This window comes from Mustelus asterias, chromosome 3 (assembly GCF_964213995.1).
Source record: "Mustelus asterias chromosome 3, sMusAst1.hap1.1, whole genome shotgun sequence".
Lineage (NCBI taxonomy): Eukaryota > Metazoa > Chordata > Chondrichthyes > Carcharhiniformes > Triakidae > Mustelus > Mustelus asterias.
The window spans coordinates 3949940-3974738 of NC_135803.1; the positions used below are offsets into that span (position 1 = coordinate 3949940).

Consider the following 24799-nt stretch of genomic DNA (forward strand, 5'->3'; position numbering starts at 1 on the left):
CGAGGTATTGTTGACAGTAAATGGCTGCACATTCTCTGACCCTGTATTTTGTACTGATGTGCTGTGATCCCCAATCATTGAGGATAGTGATATTTGTGGAGCATACTCCTCTTGTAATTGTTTTGCAATGTGTGGGCGGCACCGTGGCACAGTGGTTAGCACTGTTGCCTCACAGCGTTCGTGTTGCCTCACCCGGGTTCGATTCCCTGCTTGGGTCATCGCCTATGTGGAGTTTGCACGTTCTCCCCATGTCTGCGTGTGTTTCCTCCGGTTTCCTCCCACATTCTGAAAAACGTGCTGGTTAGGTGCATTGACCCAAACAGGCGCCGGAATGTGGTGACTAGGGGCATTTCACAGTAACTTAATTGCAGTGTTAATGTAAGCCTTACCTGAGACTAATAAATTAAAACTTTTAGTTGTCCACCACCATTCCCGACTGGATCTCCAATTCTTCTTGATATCAATATCGCCATTGCTTCTTTTATCAATTACCTTAAACCTATGTCCTCACACATCAACTTTTCCACGAATGGGAACAGTTTTCCACCTGTCTATTCTGCCCATATGCCTCTTGATCTTAAATAATTCTATCAAATCTCTCAACCGCCTCTTTTGGTCCCAAATTCTCCAATCTGTCTCGTCCTGGGGAACTCGCCTGTGATTTTTCCCTGCACTGCCTTTGATGCGTTCACATTCTTTCTAAAGTGTGGCGCTGGACTTAATACTCTCGTTGAGGTCGATCTAGGTTTTTATACAAGTTCAATGCTACCTCCTTTATCTTTTACTCTGTGACCAGTCTAGCACGTTGGGATGATGCCTTTCCAGTGTTGTTGGAAATTAGAGAAATACCCGTGTCTACTTGCCATCTTTTGGACTTATATGAACGTGGTAATCTGAGTGACGTTACATGCTTCGTGAACCTTTTGACCTTCCTTAAGTTTTGCAGGTTGTCAAATGTGCCTTTTGAACTACAATAAAACCGTTTAACGCCTTCCAGGACGGTAGAAAACGAATGTACAATCTGCCAGAAGCAATTTAGTTCATTGACATAAAACCGTAATATACTTGGTTCCTGCTGTTCTTCTCTAATTGTCGGCCGACAAAAAAAAACAAATGGAAGCAGAGATTACAACGGAAAATTGATGAATGAAATTTTGAGCCGAGAAGTTGTAGATTGCAGAACGGAAATATGAAATGCTGTTTCTCAAGTTTTGCGCTGATCTTCAGCAGAACACTGTCGTAGGTCAAGGACAGAGACCATCAGAGTGGGAGAAAACCTAAGAACCTATTGCGTACAGTTCTGGTCACCCTATTATAGAAAGGATATTATTAAACTAGAAAGAGTGCAGAAAAGATTTACTAGGATGCGACCGGGACTTGATGGTTTGAGTTATAAGGAGAGGCTGGATAGACTGGGACTTTTTTCTCTGGAGCGTAGAAGGCTGAGGGGTGATCTTATAGAGGTCTACAAAATAATGAGAGGTACAGATCAGCTAGATAGTCAATATCTTTTCCCAAAGATAGGGGAGTCTAAAACTAGAGGGCATAGGTTTATGGTGAGAGGGGAGAGATACAAAAGTGTCCAGGGGGGTATTTTTTCACACGGAAGGAGGTGAGTATCTGGAACAAGCTGCCAGAAGTAGTAGTAGAGGTAGCTACACTTTTGTCTTTTAAAAAGCATTTAGACAGTGACATGGGTAAGATGGGTATAGAGGAATATGGGCCAAATGCGGGTAAATGGGATTAGTTAGGGGTTTTAAAAAAGGGCAGCAGAGACAAGTTGGGCCGAAGGGCCTGTTTCCATGCTGTAAACCTCTATGAATCTAATTAAAATGACAAGCCCCAGAAAACTTTAAGTCTCGGTTGTGGACTGAATGAAGATTTTCTGCAAAGCGATTACGCAGCTGCATTAGATCTCCATATTGTTGCGGCTGGTGAGCAGCCAATGCAATATCATAAATTGAAGGAAGTGCGGGAAGGGTGAAAATTAGAAAAAAATTCAATGACATTTTCAGGGGAGAGATTTCAGGGAGAGAGCAGGAAATAGCAAATATGAAGTCATCAATGGAACTGCAGCTCGAGGATCTTCGTCTGGTTAGGGAAAATGAGGAGGTGATAGACAGGAGCTATCAGAAGGTGGTCACACCGGGGCCACGGGAGGCAGACAAGTGGGTAACGTCCAGGAAGGGGAAAGCTCGGGTGATAGAGAGCACCCCGGTGGATGTGCCCCTTCACAATAAGTACTCCTGTCTGAGTACGGCTGGGGAGAACAGCCCACCTGGGGGAAGCAGCATTGGCCGTGTCTCTGGAGCAGAGTCCGGGCCTGTAACTCAGAGGGCTAAGGAAAGGAGGAGGAAGACAGTATTAATCGGAGGCTCGACAGTAAGGGGGTCGGACAGGCGTTTTTGCAGAGGCAGATGGGAGTCTCGGATGGTGGTCTGCCTCCCTGGTGCCGGGATCCGGGATGTCTCTGATCGCAAGCCAGATATCCTGAGGTGGGAGGGAGAGGGGCCAGAGGTCGTGGTACATATTGGTACCGGTGACATAGGTAGGAAGACGGAAGGGGTCATGAAAAGAGACTATAGGGAGTTAGGTAGACAGTTGGGAAGGAGGAACGCACAGGTAGTGATCTCAAGATTGCTGCCCGTGCCACGGGAACGTGAGAGCAGGAATGGAGTGAGGTGGAGGATGAATGCGGGGCTGAGGGACTGGTGCAGGGGGCAGGGATTCAGGTTCCTGGATCATTGGGACCTCTTTAGGGGAAGGTGTGACGTGTACAAATAAGACAGGTGGCACTTGAATCCCAGGGGGACGAATATCCTGGCAGGAAAGTTGGCTAAGGCTACTGGGGAGACTTTAAACTGGAAAGGTTGGGGGGAGGGAATCGTGATGAGGTGACTGAGAGCGAGGAGGTTAGCCTGCAAATAGAGAAGGATTGTTCACAGTGTAAGAGGGAGAATAGACGGTGATGGAGAAGGGGAGAGCTCAGACCAAAGGTTTGAGATGTGTCTATTTTAACGCCAGGAGTGTAGTGAATAAAGTGGATGAGCTTAGAGTGTGGATCGATGCTTGGAAGTGTGATGTGGTGGCCATTACGGAGACTTGGGGACAGGGACAGGACTGGATACTTCAGGTGCCGGGTTTCAGATGTTTCAGAAAGGACAGAGAGGGAGGCAAAAAGGGGGGGGGGGAGTGGCACTGCTGATCAGGGATAGTGTCACAGCTGTAGAGAAGGTGGATTGTCTACCGAGGGATTGTCTACTGAGTCTCTGTGGGTGGAAGTTCGGAGCGGAAAGGGGTCGATAACTTTGCTGGGTGTTTTACAAAGAACAAAGAACAAAGAACAGTACAGCACAGGAAACAGGCCCTTCGGCCCTCCAAGCCTGTGCCGCTCCTTGGTCCAACTAGACCAATCGTTTGTATCCCTCCATTCCCAGGCTGCTCATGTGACTATCCAGGTAAGTCTTAAACGATGTCAGCGTGCCTGCCTCCACCACCCTACTTGCCAGCGCATTCCAGGCCCCCACCACCCTCTGTGTAAAAAACGTCCTTCTGATATCTGAGTTATACTTCGCTCCTCTCACCTTGAACACGTGACCCCTCGTGATCGTCACCTCCGACCTGGGAAAAAGCTTCCCACTGTTCACCTTATCTATACCCTTCATAATCTTGTACACTTGTTTTACTACAGGCCGCCCAATAGTAACAGGGATGCTGAGGAGCAGATAGGGAAACAGATCCTGGAGAGATGTAGGAATAACAGGGTTGTCATGATGGGATACTTTAATTTCCCAAACATCGATTGGAATATCCCTAGGGTAAGGGGTTTGGATGGGGAGGAGTTTGTTAGGTGTGTTCAGGAGGGTTTCCTGACACAGCATGTGGATAAGCCTACAAGAGGAGAGGCTGTACTCGATCTGGTACTGGCTAATGAGCCTGGACAGGTGTCGGATCTCTCAGTGGTGGAGCATCTTGGGGATAGTGATCATAACTCTATCTCCTTTACGCTAGCATTGGAAAGAGATGGGATCAGGCAAGCGAGGAAAGTGTTTATCTGGAGTAAGGGGAAATATGAAGCCATCAGGCAGCAGATTAGAGACGTAAATTGGAAGGAGGGATTCTCGAGGAAAAGTACTGAAGTAAGGTGGCAGATTTTCAAGGAATGTTTGTCTGGAGTTCTGCATGACATCATTCCGATGAGACAGGGAGGTGTTGGTAGGTTACGGGAACCGTGGTGCACGAAAGCTGCGCTGAACCTGGAGAGAAAGAAAAGGAAAGTGTACAAAAGGTTCAGAGAGCTAGGCAATGATAGGGATCTAGATAAGTATACGGCTTGTAGGAAGGGACTTAAGCAAGAAATTAGGAGAGCCAGAAGGGGTCACGAGAAGGCCTTGGCAGTTAAGATTAAGGAGAACCCTAAGGCGTTTTATAAGTATGTGAAGAGTAAAAGGATGAGATGTGAAGGAATACGACCTATAAAAGGTGAAGGTGAGAAAGTGTGTGCAGGACCGGAAGAAATAGCAGACGTGCTTAATGAATATTTTACCTCGGTATTCACGGTGGAAAAAGACCTGGTAGGTTGTACTACAGGATTGGGGCGGACTGAAAAGATTGAGTATGTGGACATTAAGAAAGAGGATGTGTTGGAAATTTTGAATAGTATCAAGATAGATAAGTCGCCGGGACCGGATGGCTTGTACCCCAGGTTACTGTGGGAGGCGAGCGAAGAGATTGCAGAGCCTCTGGCGATGATCTTTGAGTCGTCGATGGAGACGGGAGAGGTTTCAGAGGATTGGAGGATTGCGGATTTAGTTCCTATATTCAAGAAAGGGAATAGGGATAGCACAGGAAATTACCGACCGGTGAGTCTAACCTCAGTGGTTGGTAAGTTGATGGAGAAGATCCTGAGGGACAGGATTTATGAACATTTAAAGAAGTTTAGTATGCTCAAACGTAGTCAGCACGGCTTTGTCAAAGGCAAATCGTGCCTTACGAGCCTGGTAGAGTTCTTTGAGAATGTGACTGAACACATTGACGAAGGAAAAGCAGTAGATGTGGTTTACATGGACTTCAGCAAGGCGTTCGATAGGTCCCCCCATGCAAGACTTCTCGAGAAAGTGAGAGGGCATGGGATCCAAGGGGCTGTTGCCTTGTGGATTCAGAACTGGCTTGCCTGCAGAAGGCAGAGAGTGGTTGTAGACGGGTCTTTTTCTGAATGGAGGTCGGTCACCAGTGGAGTGCCTCAGGGATCTGTTCTGGGACCCTTGCTGTTTGTCATTTTCATAAATGACCTGGATGAGGAAGTGGAGGGATGGGTTGGTAAGTTTGCCGACGACACGAAGGATGGTGGTGTTGTGGATAGGTTGGAGGGATGTCAGAAGCTGCAGCGTGACGTAGGTAAGATGCAAGACTGGGCGGAGAAGTGGCAGATGGACTTCAACCTGGATAAATGTGCAGTAGTCCATTTTGGTAGGTCAAATGGGATGAAGGAGTATAATATCAAGGGTAAGACTCTTAGCAGTGTAGAGGATCAGAAGGACCTTGGGGTCCGGGTCCATAGGACTCTTAAATCGACCTCGCAGGTAGAGGAGGTGGTTAAGAAGGCGTATGGTGTGCTGGCCTTCATCAATCGAAGGATTGAGTTTAGGAGTCTGGAGATAATGATGCAGCTTCATAACATCCTCGTCAGACCCCACTTGGAGTATTGTGCTCAGTTCTGGTCGCCTCATTACAGGAGGAATGTGGAAATGATTGAAAGGGTGCAGAGAAGGTTTACAAGGATGTTGCCTGGATTGGTTGGCATGCCTTATGAGGATAGGCTGAGGGAGCTCGGTCTTTTCTCCTTGGAGAGACGAAGGATGAGAGGTGACCTGATAGAGGTGCGCAAGATGTTGAGAGGTACAAATTGGGTGGCTTCTCGGAGGCTTTTTCCCAGGGCTGAAATGGCTGCTATGAGAGGACACAGGTTAAAGGTGCTGGGGAGTAGGTACAGAAGAGATGTCAGGGGTAAGTTTTTCACTCAGAGGTTGGTGGGTGAGTGGAATCGGCTGCCGTCAGTGGTGGTTGAGGCAAACTCGATAGGGTCTTTTAAGAGACTTCTGGATGAGTACATGGGACTTAATAGTATTGAGGGTTATAGGTAAGCCTATATATAAACCTAGGTAGGTAGGAACATGACCGGCGCAACTTGGAGTCCGAAGGGCCTGTTTGTGCTGTATTTGTTCTATGTTCTGTGTTCTAATGTCCCTGACAAAGATTTGAAGCAGAGTTCCTGAGTAGACCTTGAGCAAGGAATGTTCCACATATTCCATACACAGAACCTAGATACATGTATCTTGTTCATCTTGGCAAACTTGTTTTCCGAAAGTCATACAAGAAACAGTAAGGTGGTTACAACATCTTCAGTTACGTAGAATCACCGGCGAAGTTGGGACTGTTTTCCTTGGAGAAGATTATATTTGATAGAGGTATTCAAAATCACACGGGGTCTGGGCAAAGTTGATAGGGGAAAACCTATCCCATTGGCCGAAAGATTGGGAACCAGAGGGCACAGGTTTAAGGTAATTGGCTGAAGAAGCAATGGTGACCTGAACGAAAGACTTTTCACACAGCGAGTTGCTAAGACCTGAAGTGCATTGCCTGAGAATCTGGTGGAGACAAAGTCAGCTGAGGTTTTTAAAAGCGAATTGGATCATTATCTGAATAGGAAACAAAATGCTAGGCTACGGGATAAAGGCATGGAAGTGGGAATCGGTGAACAGCTCCTTCAGAGGGCCAGCGCAGATACGGCTGTAACCCTTCTATGAATCTACGATTGTAAGACCCCGTTGCAGTTGTCGAGTGCATTGCGACCAAATTTGCTGACGAGGCAAAGATAGTTAAGAAGGCAAGACAAATGTTAGGGGGGCACGAAATGTGCAAAGCAATATCTGTTGATGAAGTAACTATGTAACAATGTGGCAGTTGGAGGATAAGATGGGAAATTGCGTGCTGGTCAACGTTGGTGAGAAGAATCGAAAATTGGAATGTTAATTAAATGGAGAGAGAATGCAGAATGCTATGTTGGGGAGGGAGCTTGGTCTCCATGCACGGATTACCATGCGTTAGCATGCAATTGCGGAAAATATTTAGGGAGGCACATGCAATGTTGTCCTTTATTGAAATGGAGTATAAAGATAGGAAAGTTTTCTTACATCTGTACAGGGCATTTGTGAGCACACATACCGATTTTGTCTCCTCATTTTAGGGGAGATACACTTGCATTGGAAACAATTCAGAGAAGACTCACTGGGTTGATTCCTCATATAAAAGCATTTGACTTATGAAGAAAGGTTGAATAGTTTAAGCCGATGTTCCTTGGATTTTCAAAGAACGAGAAGCGATCTCATTGAAATATATAAGATTCATCACGTCAACCGGCCTCCCATCAATTGACTCTGTCTACACTTCCCGCTGCCTCGGAAAAGCAAGCAGCATAATCAAGGACCCCACGCACCCCGGACATACTGTCTTCCACCTTTTTCCGTTGGGAAAAAGATGTAAAGGTCTGTGGTCACGTACTAACCGGCTCAAGAACAGCTTGTTCCCTGCTGCCATCACTTCTTTGAATGGATCTACCTTATATTAAGTTGATCTTTCTCTATACCCTAGCTATGACTGTAACACTACATTCTGCACCCTCTCCTTGCCTTCTCTATGAACGGTATGCTTTGTTTGTATAGCACACAAGAAACAATACTTTTCATTGCATACTAATACATGTGACAATAATAAATCAAATCAAATCCAATTAAATCGGATGAAAGGATTCCGAAAGTGCTTGACAGGGCAATGCTGAGAAAAGGTCTTCCTTCGTGGAGAATCTAGAATTCGGGGAATAGTTTCAAAATTACAGGTATCTTATTTATGGAGGGGATGAGCATGAATTTATTCCCCCAGAGTACCGTTAACCTTTGGAATTCAGACAGTAGTGATTGTTGTGTCACTGAATATATTAAAAGCTATGCTAATCATATTTTGATCTACAAGGGATTGAAAGGTCATTGCGGACATGGGCGGGCAGCAAAGCTGAATTAGGGCGCAATCAGATCACCCATGAATTTCTGCATGATCGGCGATTTCTTTCGCAGGAACAGTTGCAGCTGTTTTCTTATATTTAGTGAATATTTCATAGAAACATAGAAGAGAGGAGCAGCAGGAGGCCATTTGGCCCTTTGAGCCTGCTCCACCATTCATTACGATCATGGCTGATCATCCAACTCAATAGCCACTCCTGATTTCTCCCCATAACCTTTGATCCAATTCGCTCCAAATTTCCTCTGTAAGTGCCAAGAATTCGGAACTAAGTTTTCTGTTGCTCTCAGTGATACTGTTCTTTCTGTACTCTATGGCCTTCATTGGACAGCAATCACCATGATCACGTATGGTCAGTCACACTGTCGTTGGCGTTAGCTTTGTTCTGTTCTATTCTTGTTTTCTGAGCAAAACTGTTCTGGTGAGATTCAAAATAACCCTACCAGCTAGCAATGTAATGAAAGATATTGTGGTGAAGAGTCAGCAGTATTTTCTGTTCTTGCTTCAGCAATGTGACAAAATAGTTTGGATGCAAACAGTGAAGATCAATCACCCCTCTCTCTGCACATTCATTCAAATTACAACCTGCCCGGTGACATTTCTTGCGTTCCCAGCTCAAACTGCCAGGTATAGAACATAGAACATAGAACATAGAACATTACAGCGCAGAACAGGCCCTTCGGCCCACGATGTTGCACCGACCAGTTAAAAAAAAACTGTGACCCTACAACCTAAACCAATTTCTTTTCGTCCATGAACCTATCTACGGATCTCTTAAACGCCCCCAAACTAGGCGCATTTACTACTGATGCTGGCAGGGCATTCCAATCCCTCACCACCCTCTGGGTAAAGAACCTACCCCTGACATCGGTTCTATAACTACCCCCCCTCAATTTAAAGCCATGCCCCCTCGTGCTGGATTTCTCCATCAGAGGAAAAAGGCTATCACTATCCACCCTATCTCAACCTCTAATCATCTTATATGTTTCAATAAGATCCCCTCTTAGCCGCCGCCTTTCCAGCGAAAACAATCCCAAATCCCTCAGGTATCAAAGTGTAAAGTTTAGCCTTGAGTGTGATGTGAATTCCTCAGTTACTTTCTGCTGTTTATTCAGTTGAATTGTTTTGGACGAAGTCAGAAGGTGCATTAGGGAAAGTTGTTTTTTCAGTGGGCTTGGAGGAGAGAGCTAACCGGCAGAGGCGACTGAATGGATGGTCTCAATTTAGTGGGGAAGAAGTCCAGGAACTCCATGCATTGGTTGCTGAAATGTGCAAGAAACAGGAATAACCAAACGTAACAAGAGTTACCAAATAAAAATCCTGCCCAGGAGCTCTATAAAAATTGTTATTTAGGGTTGAAACAGAAGGTCATTCATCATTTCACAGTGAAACGGGAACAGATGGCACAAATTCCACTAAATGTCCGTGTCACTGAAATGCATTTTAACCCAAATTAAATATTATGCCGCTGGCATTTGGTTTATGTTTCACTAGCAAGAACCCACCTTTGGGAGTAAATTAGAAACTGTAATTCCCCATTGCATTCAAGTGAAAACATCGGGTTGATAGAATTTCTACATTGCCACGGATTCTACCAATATGCAGTTAATCTAATTCAATTTAATACCGTCGATGTAATAAGCGATCGTCTCTAGCTCTGGAAATATGCTACCAGGGTGTCACACTGGCAACTTAAGTGATTAACGAATATCTTTCTGTCGGAAAAGCAATCTCTTGTTGTATTCAGAGGGGAACAGGTTGCGCTAATGAATTTCAGTGGCACCGCCTACTTACATGATGGTGCATATATCGCCTTTCACTGAAAGTCACCCATTACTCCTGAAATGCGGAACGCATGATCATGATGCACCTTCATCCGTTTTGGGTCCTTTTCTTACTTAATTCCATCGAAACTTTGCTTTCTACAGTTGAACATTTGTGTAAAATTCGGGAGAAGTTCAATCCCGGAGCGTTCGAAGATGGAGATGTTGTTTTGGGCGGATTATTCTCTTTACATCTAAGAACAGCTCCGGATTATAACTCATTCCAAAGCAAACCTTCGCCAGTACGATGCTTGCAGTGAGTGACAGTTACTAATTTTCAGTTTACAATAGAAACACAGTTCTGGTTACGATTAAATGTCAATCAGCTTGTTGAAGTGGGTAAAAATGGAGTTTGCTTACTTCAACACGTAAACAAATCTTCCAGTGTACCAGGCTGAATGGGGTAGATGTTCCTCGTTCGATGTGCGCTGTAAGTTCTCAGGCAGCGACTATAGAGATGCTCCCAGCAGTGGTTCAAATATAAAAAAGTTTGGAATGTGAAATAGTCTCGGGGTGCAGTAAACGGGCGCTATCAAATCAGCTGCTTGATTTATACTGGATAAAATGGAAAATCATACCCGCGGCTCGGCGAATTATATTTACCTCGTTAGATAGTGTGCAGCCAGTTATATATCTCTCTCTGACTTTCTTCTTAGATGGGATTCCAATAGAAATAAAAAGGCAAATGAATGTTCGGCAGAGATGTTATAAAACGGGTCGGTTACATCGCCTGCTTAACACTTACCACATCAATTTTAGTTCCACCCCGCAGTTTCGAGCAAGAAAAAGGGTTCACCCTTCTTGGAAGCTTTATCTTTCTTAAATGAATTACAAATGAAATTTATAACAACAACTTTCTGATCTATGTCCAACTAGAGCATGTTTGCTTAAGTGATATTATAACCACCGAATCAGCAATGTTTAAATACGATGTGCTTCGCTAACAGCTATCATGCCGGTGTAAGGCGGTGGTTATGGCAACGACCTCTTTAGAGTAGATAACATAGAGCAGTATCATGAAAAGAAAATTGTTCTTGACATACCCTTGAAACAGAAAGTTATGAAGGAATACATCGGATAAATATAGGAATGGACACTCAATGACCAGGACAGGCTTCGGCAGCTGGACTTGTCTTTTTATTTTATTTTGAAGTGACCTATAAAACAAATAGCCAGTCCAAATGGAATAGTTAGTTCAGAGGTCCATGATCGGAACTTCTCTAAATAACATAAATAAATATTAATAAGTAATATTAAATATTTTACGTCAGGAGATACATTTTCACAGTGATTGACCTCTGGAAAAGTGTACTGAGTTGTAAGGTTTAGTAGGCTGAACGTATTCAAAACAGAGCTGGAAGAGTCATTGGGAATGTCAAAACGATCTTCACATAAAGTAAACAAATCACTGGAAATTGTCTGACTCAGTCCTTGGTGCTTCATGGATCCTTGAACAGGTTTAATGTTATTTCACGCTGAGTTTTTAAATTTTCTCAGACTGACCGAGATTTGTCTCGTTTAATTTATTTTATACTTAAAAACATCGGAGCTGCTGGCGGGCGAGGTGGGGTTGGGTGAGAAGGGAAGAGAGGGTAGATGTTGAATTTAAATTACAGTGTGCCAGGGTGGGACAGACTGTACGAACCAAATATCATTTTGCAATCTTTCCTTCCTTCATACTGGTGTGGTTGAGTTGGGCTGCTTCAGTTATGGGCTGCGTGATGTAAACATTAAAATTGTGCGACTTTAGGAAAATAAGCTCTAAAAAATCATCAATGAAGCAGCATAGATTTGGAAAATTCTCAGGTCTTTTTCAAGAGTAGTTAAAATATTGATAACCAGTAATACTTGAATTTGAAAGTAATCTTTTTAATGTGTGACAGTTTCAGCCAAAGAGGGCTTCGCTTAGCCCAAACCATGGTCTTTTCCATAGAAGAAATAAACAGAAACGAGGAGTTGCTTCCGAACATAACCCTAGGTTACAAGATCCTCGACAGCTGTGGCACACCCTCGGAGGGAATTAAAGGAGCCCTCAAATTACTTAACGAGCAGGATGAAGCCCTTTCCAATTACCCATGTGTTGGGTTTCCATCCGTACCCGTCATCATTGGAGATGGAGGATCATCGCAATCTGTCGTAGTGGCTAGGATGGTGGCCCCTTTCAGCGTTGGCATGGTAAGATGAGAATTAGTTTGGTGAAGGGCAAAGAATTACTCTGTTGGATGTAGACATTAAATCCTAACAGCATTCGTGCATCTCACTGCTAAAACCTTTTTTGGGTTTGGAGGGTGTTTAATCCATTTTGGGCAGCAACACTGAAGTATGATAGCTATTTGGAAGCACACCTAACTCCCTACCCACCGATATTTGCACTGGAATCGATATTTAGGAAGACGAGGCGGAATAACTCAACTGAATTTGGTAGCTTCATCTCCGACTTCAGTTATTTTTCACATCCCGAATGCGATTCCGCAGGAAAATCCAAGCAATCAATTATTTACTAAAGTATTTGCCATGTCAGTATGCAAAGTGACCAGTTGTATAACTGCCGTATGAAATGTTATATAGTTGGCGGATATGTTCGTAGAATGGCTGTTTATAGAATATATCGAGCTACATCGAATCCACATCATGGAAGTAAATTGATGTTCATGCTCCATATGACCCTCCTTCCATTTCTGCTCATCTCATCCCATCAGAGTTCCCTTTCATTTCTTTCACCCTGATGTGCGTCTCTATGTTCCACGTATTTGCGTGTATGGCACCGCTTGAAATATTTCTTGTGGTGGCCCTTCCACTCTTTGGACACACTTTGGGAAAATAAGTTTAACCTGAGCTCCCTACCTGATGTATTAACAATTATCATACAGATGTTGTTCTCGACTTGGTCACCCCATTAACCTAAACCTTTTGTTCACACCTTCTCTTTCAACGCAATTCATAATCTTAAACGCAGCAACTTGGTCACCACTAACGCCCCAACCCCCCAACCCGCCCGAAACACTTCTGTGTTCTCGATGTCTTTTTATTAAATGGAGATCAGAAACGTGCACCGCATTCCAATTCTGATCTAAGATCCGGTACCAATTTAACATAATTTTCATTTCTTCACGTCCATTATCTAGAAATGAGTCCTAGCTCTTGGTTTCCCCCTTTATGGCCTTATTGAATAATAAAATACAGTGTAGAAGGAGGCCATTCAGCCCATCGAGCCTGCACCGACAAAAATCCCATCCAGGCCCTATCTACATATTTACCTGTTAATCCCCCTGATACCAAGTGGCAATTTATCATGGCCAATCCATCTAACCGGCACATCTTTGGGTTGTGGAAGGAAACCGGAACACCCAGAGGAAACCCACACAGATACGGGGAGAATGTAGAAACTCTGCACAGACAGCGACCCGAGGCTGGAATTGAACGCGGGTCCCTGGCACTGTTAGGCAGCTGCGCTAACCACTGTGCCACCGGGCCACATGTCAGTGCCATCGCCCGACTCCAGCCCAGTCTCAGCCCATATGGAACTCACGCCCATTCCATTGTGACGTCACACTCTCACCCATTCCATTGTGACGTCAGGGCTTCACTCTCCAATCACAATCCCTGCTGGCCTCCCACATGCAGCCCGGGTCTAACACTACAGGCTGCCGCTCCATTTGGTACAAGAGGGGAGGGGGAGGGGGGTGGGGGGTGGGCGCGGGAAGTTTTTTCCGGGGTTTGGGTTTGACCGACATGTTTACAAAGCCTACACCCGCCCGCCACATTTATCATTCCCCGCACGCCGCCCTCTACCTCGTATTGATCTCGCTTCCAAGTTAAAACCGTCCGTCTGCCCGTCGCCATTACCCGCAATTATTAGCCTGCTACTTTAGCTGATTTGTATACCTGTACGCTTAGGTTCCTGTCCTATCTCGGCTGTTATCATTGAAGCAGTATGTGACCTCTTTCTTTCACTAAAATGCATTATCTCACAATGAGCTATGTCGAAATTTATTTACGAAGTATTCGCCCATTCTGTAAATTTGTTAATATATTCTCGATTTTCATGTCGTCCGCAAATTAAAGTTCAGATTCCAGAGTCAAAATCGTGAATGCAAATAGTGATAAAGAACAGTTCCAACACTGTTCCCTGTTGAACACCGTGTCCCCCATTTTGTCAGCCTGGGCAACTACTCCTCAATCCTACGCTAAATTCTCTGTTCTGTAGATAGCTAGCTATTCAATTTGCTTCTAATCCTCGACCCTACATGCTCGGACTTCAACCTTGAGTTTTGAAAATCCAAAGATATTAAATCTGCTACTTTATGCTTTTCCACCACGCCAGTTACCTCTTGAAGATTCAATAATGCTCATCAAGCATAACCTACTCTTTCAAAAGCCATTCTGGCTAAGTTTTATGACAACTTCAGCTTCTGCGTTTTTTATTTCATTGTTGAGCAAGAATTCCATCATCTGTCCTGAAACCAATGGATTTCTGACTTATCTGTAGTTTCCTGAACAAAGAACAAAGAACAAAGAAAATTGCAGCACAGAAATAGGCCCTTCGACCCTCCAAGCCTGCGCCGACCATGCTGCCCGACTTAACTAAAACCCTTTACCCTTCCGGGGACCAGAACCCTCTATTCCCATCCCGTTCATGTACATGTCAAGACGCCCCTTAAAAGTCACTACCGTATCCGCTTCCACTACCTCCCCCGGCAACAAGTTCCAGGCACCGACCACTCTCTGTGCAAAAAATCTGCCTCGTACATCTCGTTTAAACCTTGCCTCTCGCACCTTAAACCTATGCCCACAAGTAATTGACTCTTCCAGCCTGGGAAAAAGCATCTGACTATCCACTCTGTCCATGCCTCTCATAATCTTGTAGACTTCTATCAGGTCTCCCCTCAACCTCCGTCGCTGCAGTGAGAACAAACAAAGTTTCTCCAACCTCTCCTCATAACAAATGCCCTCCATACCAGGCAACATCCTGGTAAATCTTTTCTGTAACCTCTCCAAAGCCTCCACATCCTTCTGGTAGTGTGGAGACCAGAATTGAACACTATACTCCAAGTGCAGCCTAACTAAGGTTCTATAAATCTGCAACATGACTTGCCAATTTTTAAACTCAGTACCCCGGCCGATGAGGGCATGCATGCCTAATGCCTTCTTAACTACCTTCTCCACCCGCATTTCCACTTTCAGTATGCCATTTCCTTTATTAAATGAAGGTTTAGCATTAAGTATTCACCAGTTCTATGATACTATCCCCTTTTGTAATACATTATAATATGTTGTAACATTGGAGTGACACAGTTATACCTTACACAACTTCTTTCAATATGCAGATGAAATCCATTTGGAACGAAATATCGCCCTCCATAATTTGTCTTTTCAAGACTCTCCCTTTTCTACACTGAACTTTATGATACAATCTTCAAACTATTGGGGATTGCAACATTTAAAGCACGGTATCTCTTAATACAGACCCACATCTCAAAACAGCAGGTGTCCCCATCTTATAGAATATAGAACAGTACAGCACAGAACAGGCCCTTCGGCCCACGATGTTGTGCCGAGCTTTACCTGAAACCAAGATCAAGCTATCCCACTCCCTATCATCCTGGTGTGCTCCATGTGCCTATCCAATAACCGCTTAAATGTTCCTAAAGTGTCTGACTCCACTATCACTGCAGGCAGTCCATTCCACACCCCAATTACTCTCTGCGTAAAGAACCTACCTCTGATATCCTTCCTGTATCTCCCACCACGAACCCTATAGTTATGCCCCCCTGTAATAGCTCCATCCACCCGAGGAAATAGTCTTTGAAACGAATTTGGCCAGTAAGGGGAGTGAACCCGCGACCTAGGCGTTATTAGCACCACGCTCTAACCACCTGAGCTAACCGGCCAACACTTAATATCTAACAACGCAGCACTCTCAGTGTGTCTACAGCACATTTGATTGGAGCAGTTCAACAGGGCAGCTCAGCATCATCTTTGAAAGGCAATTATGGTTGGTTAAAAATATTTGCCTTGCCACCAGCATCCACATCCCACGAATTAATACTAACAAAGATAATTTTTCAGTCTGGAGATGGGGGTGGGGGGGGGGGGGGGTGGGGGGGGGGGTCTGCAGAAGGTTGTCAGCTTCATGCAGCTGCATTGCATTGGTTAGCACCCTACAGTTAGGGCTCAGTGAGGCCAAGGAGTAGCAATTGCTTGGTGATGGTGGGGAGATTGGGACTGAGCGAGGCACAGGAACAGTAGTTTATTGATGCAAGTAGGGTCCAGAGAGGCCCAGGCATTGTCAGCTCAGTGAAATTGACACATAGGGGAAAGCAAAGCCCGTGATTAGTGGCGTTCTGTTCAGATGTAATTAGAAAGGTGCAATCGTGCTGCGTATGAAATAGTGATCCACCCAGTAGTATGGGGTCTGGAGAACGAGCAACTGGAAGGCAAACAGTAAATGGGCAAGTCTAGGTGGAGTGGCCTTCAAGAGAAATCAATGAGTAAATCTTCAAAACAAAGGAACTGAAGAACCTCAGGTCTTTAACGAATTTTGTAACTCACAGTGGCATTTTGGGGTGATGAGTGTGGGGGTAGGATGATGTTGCTGAGAAATTCAGGTGACCTGGTTCGGTTGTGACTGCCAGTTAATGTGCAGTGTTCCACCCCAGTGTGCTTATTAATTCATGTTTACCTTGTATTGCTTCAATATGTTAGATTATAAAATACATATTATTGCTTGATCGCTTCGTTGAGACTTGTAAAGTAAACAACATTTTGGTTGTTCAAAACGTTGGAAATCTGTAGCTTTATTCTCTTAATTTCTAAGTGGGACTTCAAATTTCATCTACCTGACCCCAAAACTTACGGGTCCCAAATCAGCTGCTGATGGAATTTGGTGATCTCACTTGGGACAGTAAGAAAATTGGCGATCTGGTCGAAAAACGTCATGCTATGTTATAATAGCTGTCGAATTGGATGATGGCAACGTTAGAAGCTGGCTGCATGTTTGACGTTAAATTTCAAAAGCTTAGCTGATTTCCATTATAAATTTGGGAGGTACATCCATAATACTTACGGGAATAATGATTCATTCTGATAGTGCGTGGAAGATGTCTGTGTTTATAATAATAAGAAAGACCAGTGAACACTCCTAAGTATCCATGTGCCATCGGTGCGTTTATATTTTATTTGAAATGATTTCAGTCGACCCACATAACATACAAATAAAATGGTCAATTTAACTGTGTGGAGCAAATAATGTACGGTGATATTGAGTCATGATTTATGAACGTGGAGAAATTAGAACCCATATTACTCGTCTTTTCCGTTACATGTAATGTTCTTTCATAATTAATGTTTTTGTTGCGGTAATGGTGGGTGGGGGGGAGGGTGGTGGGGGTGGCGGGTGGTGGGGGGGTGGTGGATTGGTGAGGGGGGGCATGGCCTCGTGTTTTGTCACTGGACTAATAATCCAGAGACCCAGAGTAATGCATTAGGAACTCGGGTTCAAATTCCACTATGGCAGATGGTGAAATTTGAATACAGTAAAAAATATGGTATTAAATGTCTAATGATGACCATGAAGCCATTGCCGTAAAAACCGATCTGGCTCACCAATGTCCCAGAGAAACATAGAGAATTTCAGAGGTTGACCACTCTCTGGGTGAAGAAATTTCTCCTGGTTTCAGTCCTAAATTGCTTACCTCGTTTCCTTAGTCCATGATCTCTGGTTCTGGGCAGCCCCACCACCGGGAACATCCTTCCTGCAACTACCCTGTCTATAATATAACTACCGTATAATATCAAACCCCCACCCCCCACTCCCCCATTCTTCTAAACTCCCGCGAATATAATCTTAACCAACTCAATTTCTCCTCCATCGCAGGAATCAGCCTGATAAATCTCCTCTGCACCCCTCCTAGGGCAAGAACATCCTTCCTTATGTAAGGAGCCCAAAACTGCACACAATATTCCATATGTAGCCTCACCAAGGCCCTATATGATTGCAGCAAGGCATCCCTGCTCCTGCAATCGATTCCTCTTTCTGTGAAGGCCAGCACACCCAAATTTGCCTGCTTTACTGCCTGCTGCGCCTTTAGCGACGATTGCACGTTCCCCTCCTTTAATTCATAGTCAATCAGATGATAATCCGTCTTCATCTTCTTGCTATCAAAATGGGTGACTTTACATTTACCGATAATATACTTCATCTGCCATGCATTAGCCCGCTCACCCAGCTTGTCCAAATCACACTGAAGCATCGCTGCATCCTTCTCACAGCTCATCCTCCCACCCAGCTTCGTGTCATCTGTAAATTGCAGAAATTACATTTAGCTTCCTGGTTAATATCAGCAATGTAGTATGAATATCTGGGGTCCTACCACCGATATCTGCAGTATCCCATTAGCCAGTGCCTGCCATTCGGAAAATGACTCGTTTATTCCTACTATTTGTTTCATATCTGCCAACCAGTTATCTCTCTAATTCAATACATTACCCCAAATCGCCAATCAAGGAAATCTGTCATCCTTACCTAGTCTGGCCTATATGTGACTCCCGGTCCACAACAATGTGATTGACTCATAAATACCTTCAGGGATGGGCAATAAATGCTGACCCAGCCAACGGCGCCCAGATCCCATGAACGAATGAGCAACAATTATCAAATTACACGTATTCAAATTTTGCACATATATTAAACTTAGAGATCAATTATAGTAACAGTGTGGGAGAGGAATAGGCCTCTCCTAATCTAAACTTTTACCACGAAGCAATCAACACATACCTAATTAGAAATAGGAATCAACAGGGCTGAGACTGCTATGGCCGCTTTAAGCTCCAGAAGAATATATCGCCTATGAATTAAATAAAAAGTAAATTTACGGAATTAAGATACTGGATATTTATAACTCAGGCACTTTTGAATCTTCTAAATTGCATATTCTTGGGCGATTCGTTTTACAGATCAGTTACTTTTCTTCCTGCATCTGTCTCAGTGACAAGCGCGAGTTTCCAACATTTTTCAGAACCATTCCCAGCGATGCTGTTCAAATCAAAGCATTAGTCAGCCTTGTACAGCATTTTAGGTGGACTTGGGTTGGAGTCGTCGCACAAGACAATGATTATGGACGATTTGGAATGATGGCATTTATTAAAGAGATTGCCAAGTTTGAGACCTGTGTGGCTTTTATTGAGTTCATCTCACCTGTTGGTACTGCAGAGAGATTGCCGCAAGTCGTGGAGACAATTAAAAAATCATCTGCTAAGGTGATCGTAATGTTCTGTGCAGAGAGGTTCACCGCTGCTTTGGTGAAAGAACTCCTCCTGCATAATGTTACTGATATCCAGCTGATAGCGAGTGAAGCCTGGGTCACATCAGTCCAACTATGGACAGCAGAAACTCTGAAAATATTGTCGGGAACAATTGGATTTGGCATCAGAAGAGTGGAAATTCCAGGACTGAAAGAATTTCTGGTGAAACTTCATCCTTCCAAAGAACCCCACAACCCGTTTGTCGAAGAACTGTGGCGGGAAGTTTTTGGCTGCAGTGTAACAATCTCAAATCAAACACTGGCCGAAAATATATCACCATCTTCTTTCAAGCCTTGCACAGGTTCTGAGAATTTAGAGGCAACTGAGACTACATACGCCGATGTGTCGGAGTTACGGGGTTCCTATAATGTTCACAAAGCTGTATACGCGGTGGCTCATGCTCTGCATAATCTGCAATTGTGCGAAAATGGAAAAGGTCCGTTTGTCAACAAAACCTGTGGTGAAAAGTCAAATATCGTGCCTTGGCAGGTAGGATAATAATTTAATTAAACAATTAAATACATTCTGTGTCTGAAATAGATGAAAGATGGGGCAATGGCGAAACTGCGTTGTGGAGTTGAAAATAAAACGTGCCCTCAGAATTTCTTTTTTCTGAAGATTTCTGTTACATAAATAAAGCTACTACTAATCTTGAGATTTTTATAGGTCAACCATGATTCAACTGGTAGAACAACCTCCATGGGCTGAATAGCCTACTCCTGTTTATTTGCGAGGTAACTGTACGTTTTACTAACGGAATTCCATCATCTCTTAAAGCTTTTGCACTATATAAAGGAGGTGGCATTTATCAATAATTTTGGCGAAGAAGTTAGCTTTAATGAGAATGGCGATCCAGTCGCTTCGTATGATCTGCTAAACTGGCAGCAGCGTGCTGATGGGACAGTTGAGTTTGTTGAAGTTGGTTATTACAATGCAGCATTGCCGCCTGGAAAGGAGCTCCACGTGGATAAAAATCGAATCATTTGGCATCAAGGAAATAACATAGTAAGGATTTTTGTATCTATGTATTTCACAGTTTGTGTTTAACCTCAGATACTAAACTAGTTTGAATAAATAGACTTTATTTAGCAAAAACAGAGAAACTAGTCTCCAACCTGGGCATGCTGACAGGCTGGGATTGATTACTCATTCACTGTTGCCTTTAGGTGATTGATGGTAGTGGGCCTTCTTTGTCAAACGTTAGGAGCGGTTTAGTACATTTTAATGACTTGCTGGGTTACTTCAGAAGATACTTAATTGTAATCCACCCTGATATACGACCAGACGCATCTATACGTCCGGCGGGGGAAGTTTAAAGTTCATTTATTAGTGTCACAAGTACGCTTACATTAACACTGCAATGAAGTTTCTCTGAAGGTGCCCGAGTCGCCATACTCCGGCGCCTGTTCGGGTATACTGAGGGAGAATTTAGCATGGCCAATGCACCTAACTAGCACAACTTTCGCACTGTGGGAGGAAACCGAAGCACCTGGAGGAAACACGCAGATACGGGGAAACGTGTAGACCCTGCACAGACAGTGACCCAAGCCGGGAATCGAACCCAGGTCCCTGGTGCTGTGAGGCAGCAGCGCTAACCACTGTGGCAACGTACCGCCCATCTCCTTGCATGGAAGACATTTGTGAACCAATTGTATTGTTAACGGGAACCGATTTTTTGTTGTTGTTGCCGTTTACTGGTAGTGTGTTCTTTCCGCAGATACCAATCTCAGTGTGCAGCAAAAGCTGCCTTGCAGGGACAAGAAAAGCGGCTCAAAAAGGCCAAGCTATTTGCTGCTTTGATTGTGTTCCCTGTGCTGAAGGAGCGATTAGTAATCAAACAGGTATGCTATGCAATACTGGCGCTTGTTAATTCTTGCAATTCTTATCAAGCTATAATTGAGGCCTATTTAAAAAGTGGAGTAATCATGTGTATTCCCGGAATCATTGCTTGACAGCAAAACACTGTCAAGTTGGGGCAAATTCAGAGAAGGTATGAGAACAATATAACAATATAAACGGACTGGATGCTGATTTTCTGAATAGTTATTTTCTCCAATATTCACAAGGCTGAGTAAGTTAGCCAGGTCAAATTGATGTAATTAGTAGAAGGAAATTCTTAAATGTTTGAAAACCTACGAACCTCCAGAGATGTTTTATTCTTTTAAAAAAAGTAATTTGGAGAAAGACTGGCGAGAAACTTGGCGTGATAGTGGCAAACATCAAAGCGTTGCTGGGTATCAGAATACCCACAGTACATTTTTAAATGCAGAGACAAATTCTCCTAAAGCTGACACAGCATGTCGAGGCCATCATTGAACCATTGGGTGAGATTGGTCATCAGGTGAAAGGGATCAGAGGAAAGCAACAGTTAGTTTTATACAGAACTCACTGCATGCGACCACTGAGTGCCAATTTCAACTCCATTAACCTTGCCTCACATCCGTGCAAGCATTTGAAGCGTTTATCAAGATCAAATTCCATGGTGAGCTGTATACAAAAAATATCATAAATTGCTCTCAGCGCGGCTTTTGGGAAAGTTTAGTTTCACCAGTTTTAGCGACCTCTTTGAGAAAGTGGTAACGCGACAATAATGAGGAAAATCTTCTTATGCCTCCACCCAGATTTCCAAAAAAAATGCGACAAAGTTCCATATGAAGAGGCACCGGTCCAAAGTAAATCAGTGCATGTTTAGGTTGAATTTTACAAAAGTGCGCAATACTGGGCAATGTGCAGTAAAAATTGCTCTTCTTAGAGAAATCATAGAAGAAATCATAGAAACCCTACAGTGCAGAAGGAGGCCATTCGGTCCATCGAGTCTGCACCGACCACAATCCCACCCAGGCCCTACCCCCACATATTTACCCGCTAATCCCTCTAACCTACACATCTTAGGACTCTAAGGGGCAATTTTTAACCTGGCCAATCAACCTAGCCCGCACATCTTTGGACTGTGGGAGGAAACCAGAGCACCCGGAGGAAACCCACGCAGACACGAGGAGAATGTGCAAACTCCATACAGACAGTGACCTGAGCCGGGAATCGAACCCGGGACCCTGGAGCTGTGAAGCATCAGTGCATTTAATCATAGAACCCCTACAGTACAGAAGGAGGCCATTCGGCCCATCGAGTCTGTACCAACCACAATCTCACCCAGGCCCTATTCCCGTAGGGCCAATATGACGATGTGTGTGTTTTCGATATCCATCCTTACTGGCACAGCCTTAGAACCACAATTTTATGTAGTTTATAGCCCTTACTTATATTCTGAAACACTATGAAAATTTTTAACACCAGGAGGTGATAACAAAAGATTGTCAATAAGTGGCAAACCATGTTTATTTTGGTAGAACAAATGCAGAGAAAGCATCATGCTGACAGTTGTGAACTGTTTCACTGAGGAAGGAAACTTGTGCAATACACGCATTCAAATACGATACAGAAATAGTTACAGAAGAGGTTGGAAGAAAAGGAAGGCTAAATATTCATCTTTTTGTCGTTTGGAATCAATGAGCATAAATTGGCCTGAATTTCGCAGATGTAATGACAGAAAAAAAAACTGTCAACGTTGGAGGTCAAACTCTGCGAAAACAAATTGGCAATTAAATGCGACATAAGATGTTCAGTTACAGGCAGATACTCACAAGGCGCTTCCAGTGATTTACTGTTACGTCACAAGATGCGCTGCTCAAGTCCTCAAAGATGTAATTTTATTAAAAAATCGGTTGATTTGATGTTTGCCTGGTCTTGTAGCCTCAGCCTCGTGTTAAAAACCCCTTGAAATTTGTCACCTTGCTGATTGAGATATTACTTTGTTTAAGGTCACACTAAGTTATAATGACTATTGAACAATGTCTCTAGCTCTGAAAGACTAATTAAACATCAGATTCTTCAAATTTGTCCACACGCAACAACAAGCCACAATGTAATTTTATTTTAGAAAGTTGGTATTTAAAATCTGATCGAGTGGCAGAATGCAAAAGTTGAGATCAAAATCTGGCATGTTACGGCGAGCCAAATTCTGAGGGCAAAATAAGGAGACCCAGGATCCAGTTAGGAAAAGGCTAATTTCCGACTGGTCACAGGTAGAAGCTCTTCAAGTAGGAAGTAGATGGTATCTTGAGTAGATAGAGTATATCCATCAAAACGCTTAACATGATTCAAGCAACATCTAAAATTAAGAGGCAATACCGTCTTTCAATATAAATCAATGCAACTAAGTTGTCTGTGCATGTGTTAATTAACTTGCAAAGACAAACATCTAGAATTTCTGATGTCACACTAAAACGTACAGCTACCAATCTTCTCATCTCTTCTGCAGATTCGATAGAGTGCCTAATCTGCCCGTTAGAACAGTGGTCCAATGAACGAAAAGATCGATGCATTGCAAAATATGTTGAATTCCTCTCCTTTCAAGACAGTATGGGAAAAGTACTGGCGGCAGTTTCACTGTTTGGAGCTTGTGTCACAGCGGCTGTTGCAGCAGTTTTCTTATATTTCATAAACACTCCTATTGTAAGGGCCAACAATTCTGAATTGAGTTTCCTTCTGTTAATCTCATTAGTACTCTGCTTTCTCTGCTCCATTGCATTCATTGGACAGCCATCACCATGGTCATGTATGGTGCGTCACACTGTGTTTGGTGTTAGCTTTGTTCTGTGTATTTCCTGTATTCTTAGTAAAACTCTGGTGGTCCTGATGGCATTCAAAGCAACTCTACCATCCAGTAATGTGATGAAATGGTTTGGACCCAAACAACAACGATCAATTATCTTTCTTTGCACATTGATTCAAATTATAATATGTGTGATCTGGTTGGTGACATCCCCCCCAGTCCCAGTTAAAAACACAGAGTATCAAAGCTCAAAAATTATCCTCGAATGTGATGTGGGTTCCACAGTTGCTTTCAGCTGTGTGTTAGGTTACATCGGGCTCTTAGCGGGTATATGTTTACTTTTAGCCTTCTTGGCCCGGGCCTTACCGGACAAGTTCAATGAAGCTAAACTTATAACGTTCAGCATGCTCATCTTTTTTGCAGTTTGGATAACTTTCATCCCCGCCTATGTGAGCACTCCCGGAAAATATACGGTCGCTGTGGAAATATTTGCAATCTTGGCGTCGAGCTTTGGGTTGCTGAGCTGCATCTTTGCTCCAAAATGTTATATTATCTTGTTAAGACCAGAAGAGAATACCAAAAAACAGTTGATGTGCAAAGCAGATGCAAACTGAGTGATTTAAATGACAGAACACAATTAATGGCCTAGGAAAATTGATGTTAATTAAATTGCTGCTGCAGATTGCATTTACTTAGTACAATTATTGTTGTAATATTTCTTTAAAATACACTCTACCCCAGTTACAGCCGTAGAAGTCAACCAGATTTCTGGAATCGAATCAACTTCAATCAAATTCTTCGCTCGTGAACCAACTTGGGATACAATTCACTCCACCTCTTGGCAATAGTATCCTGAGACGTTCTCATATTAAATTGAATTGATCTCTTTACATTGGATTTGTCCATGAAAGTTTGATTGTGCTCCGGTCACTGGTGATAAAAGTGAATATTGCTCACTGGCTCTGTGCTATGCTGTTTAGAAGATAGA

At 43.5% G+C, this 24799-nt stretch overlaps 1 protein-coding gene across 1 annotated transcript; it reads left to right on the forward strand.

Annotated features, from left to right (window-relative positions):
* Positions 1–10241: 10241 nt before the first annotated feature.
* LOC144485266 (extracellular calcium-sensing receptor-like) lies at positions 10242–24425 on the forward strand. Its single transcript, XM_078203479.1, has 6 exons — positions 10242–10264; positions 11780–12071; positions 18852–19688; positions 19977–20204; positions 20917–21040; positions 23518–24425. Exons 1-6 carry the CDS (start codon positions 10242–10244, stop codon positions 24423–24425), a joined length of 2412 nt encoding a protein of 803 aa, XP_078059605.1.
* The last annotated feature ends 374 nt before the right edge of the window (positions 24426–24799 follow it).